General features: G+C 40.6%; 1 protein-coding gene across 1 annotated transcript; it reads left to right on the top strand.

The window, feature by feature from the left end:
- The first annotated feature begins 5,385 nt into the window (after nucleotides 1-5,385).
- Nucleotides 5,386-9,985, top strand: LOC128476147 (uncharacterized). Its single transcript, XM_053457983.1, has 5 exons — nucleotides 5,386-5,437; nucleotides 5,906-6,295; nucleotides 7,128-7,229; nucleotides 9,492-9,572; nucleotides 9,752-9,985. The coding sequence occupies exons 1-4, from the start codon at nucleotides 5,386-5,388 to the stop codon at nucleotides 9,548-9,550; spliced, it is 603 nt and encodes a 200-aa protein (XP_053313958.1). The 3' UTR covers nucleotides 9,551-9,572; nucleotides 9,752-9,985.

Below are 9,985 nucleotides of genomic sequence, written 5' to 3'. Positions count from 1 at the left end.
GGGGGCACATGGGGGGCCAGGGACCAAAGTAGGGGGGCCAATTATAAAACAGTACATATACACATATATATATATATATATATATATATATATATATATATACACACACACACGTTAGACGTGCATTTTTAACTACATAATATGCACTTATCACTTTGAAGTAAAGACCGTGATTGAAATATGATTTCAAAATAACAGCTAAAGTGACAGTTATTTTTCATTCTTTAATATTAGCCCCTGCTGACAATATATATAAATATTAGACCCTGCTTCTGATATATATTAATATTAACCCCTGCTGTGGATATATATTAATATTAGCCCCTGCTGCGGATACATACTTATATTATACCCTGCTGCCGATATACATAAAAATTATACCCTGCTGCCAACATATATTAATATTAGCCCCTACTGCTGATATATATTATTAGTCCCTGCAGCCAATATATATAAATATTAGCCCCTGCAACCAATATTTATTGATAATAGGCCCTGCAGCCAATATGAATATATATATATATATATATAAATAAATATTAGCCCCTGCTTCCGATATATATTAATATTAGCTCCTGCTGCTGATATATATTAATATTAGACCCTGCTGCCGGTATATATTATTAGTCCCGGCTTCCGATATATATTAATATTAGCCCCTGCAGCAAATATATATTAATATTAGACCCTGCTGCCAAAACATATATAGATATTTACCCTGCTGCCAATATATTTTATAGTGAAAATATTGGACCCTACCCAAGCATTTTCTTGGGCCCCGCTCAAAGCTCCCTAGCATCCCTAAAAATCTGGGGGGGATAGCATTTTTACTGGTAGGGTATACCTGACCATTTCACCAACAGGGACTTTTATGACAATCCATTATAAATACATAGAGATTAATATGTAGTTGGTCCCCCTTTGCAGCAATAACGGCTTCCACTCTTCTGGGAACGATTTCCACAAGATTTTGGAGAGTTTTTGTGGGGAATTTTTGCAAACCATGCCTTTATGGACCTTGTTTTGTACACTGGGGCAGTCACGATGGAATAGAAAAGGACCTTCCCCAAAACTGTTCCCACAAAGTTAGAAGCATAGTGTTGTCCAAAATGGCTTGGTTTATCACCTTCAGCTCATAAAACGTTCTACTAGATGAATGGGAGAAAATTCCCACAGAAACAGAAAAATCTTACAACCACAGATGGACCCCGCTGGACACGGCCACAGAGACTACTATGATGTATTGAAGGATCCATCTAAGACTCCTAACACGTCATGCACACAGGAACATATCCACACACTTAGACATTTGAATAACATACATACACATGCACACACTAACAAACACACACACACAATAATACACCCCAAAACAATCCCACCCTAATATACCTAGACACATGCCCACTATAACACACCTGGAAACAGACTAACATACCCATAAAAACAGATGTGCACAATAACATACCCACAAACATACGCTATCACACCCAGACACGCATTCAAACACATCATTCACTTACTCTGCCTACCCGTAGATTTAACACGTGGCGCTTTGTATTAGTGATGCCCTAGATCAAGTAGCGCCCCGCAATATTCTCTTGTGTCCAAATGCTACATACAGTGACACACACACTCATTTTAACCAGAAATAGGCCTGGATTTAACCCTAGGCGCCCCTGAGTTAAACATGTGTTACAGGGAATCATTGTCTTCCCTTTAAGTACGACATGACTGCTCATACACACACATATGCACTGCTTTTACGCATGCCTGCCCACAAAAACACATATATACGCTGCAATTGCCTGCACATACACACTTGCCAGTACTCACACATATGCACTACCCTTATACACGCCTGCCCAAACATACATAAACTGCTCACACACACATGCCTCCCCATAAATATACACTGCCCTTGCACATACTTACACAGACGTATACACTATAAGACAAATACACTCCTTATATACACACATATACACTGCCCATACAGACAGACACATATACACTGCCCATACACACGTATGCACATACAGTGCCCATACATGCACATATACACACCTGCCCTATACACACACATATGCCTGCCCAAGTGCCCATACACATTCATAAACATTGCCCGAATACATGCCTCACCATTTGTATATGCACACACACATATCTACCATCAGACCCCCCTTCGTTTTGCACATCAGACCCCCCCTCGTTTTGCACATGAGACCCCCCCTCGTTTTGCACATCAGACCCCCCCTCGTTTTGCACATCAGACCCCCCCTCGTTTTGCACATCAGACCCCCCCTCGTTTTGCACATCAGACCCCCCCCCTCGTTTTGCACATCAGACCCCCCCCCCTCGTTTTGCACATCAGACCCCCCCTCGTTTTCCACTTCAAACCCCCCCTCGTTTTCCACTTCAAACACACACCCCCTCGTTCTTCACATCTCTTACCTTTCTCTTCTTCCTTTCTGCTTTCTCTTCCTCCTTTCCTTCTGGTTTGCCGCTCACTCTGTTTATGCTGAGCGCCGGGGCTGGGATATAAACGTCATATCCCATCGCCCGGCGCTCAGTGACAGAGAGCACACGGATCTCCCCAACCAGTCCTGCACCTGCAGCTGCTGATCGGGCAGCACCACTTACAGCCCTGGGGGGGGGATTTCTCTATTATCGGTCCCACCCTTCGGTTTTACAGCAGCTCAATGTGCCGGCACACCGGGAAATGTCCCGGTTTCCTGGCGGTGAGCCGGGTCAATTGGGGGGGCACACTGGGGGGCACAGCATAATGTAGGGGGGGCCATGGCCCCCTCTGCCCCCCCCTGCCGACGCCACTGCTCTCCGCTGCTCCTGGCATTATCCTGGCCTCTTCCTCAGCCCCTAGGCACGCATCCTCTCCCCTGATTGGAGGAATGGGGGAGAGGCTGTCCATGTGGTGTGCACCGAGGGTCCACCCAGTTCCAGAGGTACCACACCAGAATAAATCAGACGGATCTGCAGAGAAAAAAAAAGTTGGAAAAGCTTCTTTTTCTCCGCGGATTCATCTACATTGTTCTGGCCCAGTATACCTGTCCCACAACAGGAGGCTTCACCCTGTTTCAGAACTACTGCACCCGTATGGGATAACACAGAGCTGGAACAAGCGACCCACCAGAGAAGAAGCGGAGACCCGGAGAAGATAGAGAGACATTAACGGAGAGCAACAAAATGCAAAAAGAAACTAAAAAACCCAAAACATTAGACGCGCTCTGTTCATTTTTATTTGTTTTGTTGGGCCATCTGGTTTTTGAACATTCTTTAACAAAAGGGTTTTTTTTTGTTAAAATTCAAATTAATACAAATGTGAATGCACAAGTCTATTAGTAATGATTAAAGTAAAACAGTATACTGGGTGCTTGTTTGTACACTAGAGGAATATAACAATATGAACTTGGAGTCAAAGTTGATTGCTTTTTTTATTGGGCCAATTTAGAAAAAGATGTAAAAATACATAAGCTTTCAGGACCTTGGAGGTCTCCTCTTCATATGGAATGTTTCTGTCTGTGGGGTACCAAGAACCATGTTTCTAATGCTATACTTCAAAATAGCATAGTAGGTAAAAGAATTCCATGTCCACTGTATGGGTATATTTTTGGACTGGGCTTGTCAGCTCAAAGTCCCAATGTCCCCAAAAGCCTAAAGACATGCTCACAGATACCGTGGTTGCATTTGATTTAGAACAGGAGGATCTACCAGGCTCTGACATGTTGATGTCGGTGCGCTAAGCTAGTCTCAGTCTCAAATAATACAAATGTATAACACAAGGCCTACCAAACAGGTGCAGCATGCTTACACCTGTTTGGTAGGCCTCGTGTTATACATTTGTATTATTTGAGCCTGAGACTAGCTCAGCGCACCAACATTTTTTCTTTTCCCTGTTTGCACGTATTTGAGGTTGTTGGCTCCTCATCAGTCTGGTTGCAGCTTGCTGTCCAGCGGTTAATAGGGAGGAGGTTTAATTGCACCTCCCCCAACACATTAATAAGGTTTTGGTAGCCGTATAAACTGCTTTGTGTGCCCACTATGTAGGAGGTGAGAGTAGGTTCTCACCCTATTGAGAGTGTGCCTTGACGTGGCGGGTGAGCTTAATTATGCTTTGGCCAATTCATATAACCAAAACCTCTCATTTATATTATGTTTATATATTTGTTGCCAACTTTATTAGGGTAAGAAGCGCAGACAGTTTTTGTTTTTTTGTCTGACATGTTGATGTCAGAACAGGCTGAGTTTGAGGAAACCAGGTTTTGGGACCCCACTGCTTTAGAACATAGGGTCCACATGTATTGGGGAACATATTACAGCAATCCTGCTTTTAAGTCATTGTGGTTAATGTATAAAATGATAGGACATATGATTGTTAAGGTGATAAGACATCTTTTTTAGAGCCATTTTTTTCTATTTGAGAAAATGTATTCCTGCCCAAACCGTAGATTTAGCCGCTTCGCTGCTGGGAGATAAACAGATGCCAATATTCACAGAAAGTATGAAAACTGATATAATAGGAGCTGGTATTCTCACAATACCAGTGGACATTCTGATCCCGTTTTGGAAAGCGATACATATTTTTATTAATCAGTACATATGTGCTTAACATCACACAGGACTAGAAGGATGTTAGAGGCATGTCATTTTCACAATAAGAAACCTCTTAGTAATATATATATATTTTTAAATGACATTCCATACAGCAAAGGACCTTGATGGATTTCGGTTGTAACAACTCCTATTCGGACCTGCAAACCCACTAATAAATATCCCGCAATGAATGATATAGTTCTGTGTTAATAATGGAGAATAGACTCCAAGGTTAATAACAAATAGAATCTGGAGAAGACTGTGTTACTTTAGTCTGACATTCACCTATAGATTCAGTACTACAGTGATTATGAATCGTCCACAGATTATGCACTAAAATTAACAGGTTTTAAAATAAGCTTTTTGTTTTTCTGGGTTTTTACCACAATTTCAAATAAAAAGAAACCTAGCAAAATGATATCCAAAATGTATGAGCCAAACAAAACTCTAGCCTTATTTGATACACTCTTGTCCTTCTTCAACCCTTGTAACTATGTTTCTTAATAGCGTATGCAGCTAGGGACATCCTTGTAGACCATACTTGGAAGCTGCCCATAGGCCTGTCCTTATATTGGCTGTAATGGGAACTGACCATCTTGTGATGGGATCTGCATTCCTTCTGCCCTTTATCTTTATATCCCAGCACTCTAGTTGCATCTTGTGACGATGAACAAGAAGAGGAAGTGTTTGAATGAAGGAAGATGTTTAATTCTGTGTATGTATCTGTTTCCTGCACCCGGCAGACACTGATTCAAGCATGTACCTCCACTAACTATGACAAGACAAAGCTCCGTCTTACTTATCAGTCTTTACATGATTTGTCAAGGTGAGTTATCCATTTTATACTTCTAGATTTTCCTTATTTTAGCTTCCCGGATGAAATAATTACCCTAATCTAAGTTTTAATGCTGAAGTTACAGAAGTGACTGTACATACTATGTTTCATGAAATATATCAACAGTGAAAAGGCTCTGCAGCCCATTGTTTTAGTTATTTAAAGTGATTTATTTTACAGTTAAGTGTGGCGCGATTTGATAATTCTTAGAGGACATCTGTAATAAAATTTGGTGAGACAGTTTATTGGAAAGAAATGTGATGCAGCATTACTACATTATTTTCTCAATATTATTAATAATTGTTAATCATAACAATTAACCAAATATCTTCATTAGTATTAAAATATTAAAACCCAATTTTTAACTGATTTTTTTTTCCAAAATATTTTTACCGCTGGAGCTGTGAAGGTTTACCTTAATATGGTCATTCAATTTATATTTGTTTTTTGTTTTTATAGCATATCTCTGTAACACTCTAAACGTCACTCAGTCCCCAACGCGTTTAACGGTAAAGGAAGGAGACAGAGCTATCGTAACATGCAGCTGGAATGCTCTTCCCCCTGTCACGCAGATCAGAGTGAGGTGGAAATTATATAATATTATATCTGCAGAAAGAAATAACGAAACAACTTTAGCATCTGTTTTATGGGAAGAGAAAGGCACTGTCATCATTAGTCCTAGAAGTCCTAACAAACATGATTACATCCTAACTAAGGACAAAGCAGAGATACATATTAACTCTACTAGAAAGAGAGATGAGGGCATGTATGTCTGCGAAATCAATATCGAAATACCTATTCTTCAAAGAGGACAAGGAAATGGTACAATATTAAATGTGTGCCAGGCTGGTAAGTATGAGCATTAACCTTAAAGCTGAAAGAATGGAACAGAATTATTCTGTAATCAAATTCGCCATAAATATCGACATTAGAGATTTTTGAGATGATTTATAAAAATTATAAAAAAATCTTTTCTCCTTATACACACAAAGTGGGATAAGAGTCTCCTGTCTGCTAAACGGGATACAATAAACACATTTAGTAATATAAGAATCACAGATATACATTATATTGCATAATGGACAGGTGGACATGGTAATAAGATAATAAGGAACACTGAGACATTTTGGTTAGACGTGGAAATATAAGAAAAAAACATGATGGTGCCCTTTAAAAATTATTATTATTATTATTATGCTTTTATTTATATAGCACCAACAATTTCCGCAACACGTCTTCTATTATAAACATTCAAAGGGTCTGACAAAACTAGAATTGACAGATTAAGACAAATCTATATGTTGGGTAAAAATGGCCCGGCTCGCAAGCTTAAACGCTAGAGAATCAGTCTGTAGTACATGCCACACCTATAGAAGACATAAAGTTAAATAATGAAATAGAATTTATTAATAGCATATTTACATTATAATGCAGACATGAAAATATATAGTTAACTATAACTTTGATTAATAGAATTATCAGAAAAAGGATTCCTGATTGTCTCTGTGAATTTACAAATTGACGTGAATTTACGATGAAAGGGCAGCAAATCGAATAAGTATTGTCTGTAGCCCTTATATTAGAATTAGGTTTAAATCCAGACAAATTGTGCTAGCATACCCTCGTTATGTTGGAGTAATTATTCACTATATTCATTTTGTCAACATAGTGTCCTTTTCAGGAAAAGTGTTTTCGAAGATCTACTTGAGCTTGATTTCTCTCGTGGTTATCCCTGTGATGATAGGAATGTACTGCCTTTACAAAATAAGGAAAAGGAGAAAAGGTATTTAATTAATTAAGGGATAAAGTAAGAAACACCTTTAAAACAAATGAATATGGTTTGTATCGATGCAAGGAAAAACACCAGTATATTTGTACAGATGTTTCAAGGGTATATGGTTGACACCCCAGTCCACCCAGAATAACATAAAAGGTATTTATTGGCAACTTTTTTTTTTTTTTTTTGGAGCCCGAAGTGCGAGCTCCTTTGGTGCTGTTCTGTGCATATAGCAGCAGAAGCCCAGAATACGATACTGAGTTCCCACACGTGGATCCCAGACAAATTCCCCCCACCCCATGGGGGTCCGGATCTTCGTGTCTCTCCCCGTAGGGTGAGACCCCTTTAACTTTCAGGGCACTCCCGCAAGGGAGTAACCCCCCTTAGGCTTCACTGCTTTAAAAAAAGCAGCGTCCAAAAAACGTGGGATCAAAATCGGAAAACAAAATCGTGGCCGTGTCCTCGCCGTGAATTCAAAATAAACCGTGCAGTCCAAAACGAGAAATTAATGGGCACACGTGCAAAAATGTAGTGAATGTATAATTTAGAAAAAATAAATAAGGGCAGGCCATTTCTGGCCTAGCCAGATTCAAAAATAAATTCTTAACTCCAAGCCTGTATGGTGCGAGGAGAAGAGTGCAGGGAGGCCGCCAGTGCAAAACGTGCACTCAGCATGTGCAGCGTCGTGCAATACTGCACACGGTGACTCCGGCATTTCTGCCAGGGCAATTAAGCACCTCGGGCTCCCTGCTTTCCCGGCCCTAAGGCCAGAGGATCAGTGTTTCCCCCCTCTTCCCATAGGGGTACTACACTTAGCCAAAAGGCCGAGAAGCGATTTATTGGCAACTGCCTTAATGCCCCATGGCCAGTTTTAGTCCCTGCTCCAGCAAACCTGTCCATCAGGCCCGGACTGGCCATCGGGCACACCGGCCATTTGCCCGGTGGGCCGGGCGGCCCAGGGCTGGATTGGCGTAGGGGCTGATGGGGGCTGCAGCTCCAGGCCCCTACCTGCCCCTTAAGCCCGCAGCAACTGCGACCGGGTCCGCCACTCTAGGAGGCCGGGCAGCCCCAACCAGGGCCGGCCTTAGCGGTGTGCGGCCGCCAGGGCTTAAATTAAAACATCTGGGTTTTTTTTGTTTTACTTTATTTAACATCCTCCATGTTAAATAAAGTTTTTTTTTAACTTTATTTAACATTGAGGATGTTAAATAAAGTTAAAAAAAAAAAAACCCCATGTTTTTATTTGAACCCTCTGCGGCCGCACACCATTAAGGCTGGCCCTGGTGGGGGCTGCCCGGCCTCCTAGAGTGGCAGACCCGGTCGCAGTTGCTGCTTACCCCGGCAACAAGGTAAGTAGGGTGAGGGAAGGGGGTGCAGTGAGAAGGGGTAGAGGGGAGAGAGGGGTTAGATAGTGAGAGGGGGTACATAGTGATAAGGGGAAACATAGTGAGAAGGGGCAGATAAGAAGGGGAGGGGTAGATGGGGAGATGGGGTAGTGTGAATGCGTACGAGAATGAATGAATTCATGTGTGGATGAATTGCTTGAATGATTTGTGAGACTGCATTAATGAATATGTTAATGATTTGTGTGGATGAGTAAGTGTTTGTGTCTATCATGAATGTTTAAGTGATTTGGGGAAATGCAAAGATGGTACATGAAGGGTGGGGTTTAACAATAAATAAATAAATAAAAATGGGCTGCTCAGTCTTAAATGCCCGGGCCTATTTTTTGTCCCAGTCCGGGCCTGCTGTCCATAGAAATGACTTGGTCACCATCCTAGCTTTCTCCCATAGTTTTTTTGCAACTATAAATCAAAAGAATTTAGAATTTTAGTAAATGTTATTGTATCCCAAATCAAGTCACCCATGTCGACGGGTGTAATAAATGATGAGAAGAAGTGTGTTTCCTCATCAGAAAATCTTCCCGTAAAATCTTTCGTACGTAATTTGGATATATCACCCACCTCCAGCTAAATGTCATGGAGTAGATTTGTTCAGCCGGTTTTACTCGTTTTTTATATGTTTTTGTTTTTCATATTTGTTATTAGAGATTTCATCTCTCTGCGCCTGTAATATAAGATGATCTATTACATGACTGTTAATTCACTGTTCTTCATGCTTTTTTGGCTGTATTCCAACATTGGTTTCACCCTTCAGATGAGATTGTTCTAAAAATCAAGTTTCACACTATAATCCATTTCCCTAAAATACCAATTTATGTGGAAATGCGAAAGGTTAATAAAATATTCCACATTTTTTGTTTTTTAGAATTGTTCCTAGATCATATCTACAGTAATGAAAGAGTGAGATCCAAAAGCAAGGAATGATGGCAAAACAAATATATATAAGGTATGTGATGATTTGTTGGGTAATCATTTTCAATCATAATCAATCAAAAGTTTTGTTTTCTCTATAGTTCAAGGCATGACTAAACTAACTAAAGAAAATATATACTTCAAGGTTTAATTATAATCTTTTTTTTTAACTTCCAGGATTTGCTGCAGTAAAACACACCTGTAAGGAACCAGATGGCAAATCCAGTTGTGGACCCCCTTTTACGGAATAGATACTGAAAGTAAAAGAGTTTTGGAAGAACTTGTTTAATCAGCGTCAGACCAGATGACGCATAGACTTGGTTTGTGTGCCTGGAGGGTGCAACCTCTGATAGAATTGAGTATCTGTAGAATGGAGCCTCCAACTCTTGAGTCCATGTCTCTGAGGACACCACCCTCCCTTCTTCTTCTACTTCAGGCCCCACTTCT

The sequence above is a fragment of the Spea bombifrons genome, chromosome 1, assembly GCF_027358695.1.
Source record: "Spea bombifrons isolate aSpeBom1 chromosome 1, aSpeBom1.2.pri, whole genome shotgun sequence".
Taxonomy (NCBI): Eukaryota; Metazoa; Chordata; class Amphibia; order Anura; family Pelobatidae; genus Spea; species Spea bombifrons.
Note: the sequence above shows the minus strand (reverse complement) of the source record. Positions and strands in the feature narration are given on the sequence as shown.

What these genes read in the sequence shown, in the direction of transcription:
- LOC128476147 (XM_053457983.1), top strand. Translation starts at nt 5,386, where the DNA reads ATGACAAGACAAAGCTCCGTCTTACTTATCAGTCTTTACATGATTTGT. An exon ending in ATTAAATGTGTGCCAGGCTG is followed by an intron (nt 6,296 to 7,127) that starts GTAAGTATGAGC and finishes TGTCCTTTTCAG; the next exon opens with GAAAAGTGTTTTCGAAGATC. An exon ending in AATAAGGAAAAGGAGAAAAG is followed by an intron (nt 7,230 to 9,491) that starts GTATTTAATTAA and finishes TTTGTTTTTTAG; the next exon opens with AATTGTTCCTAGATCATATC.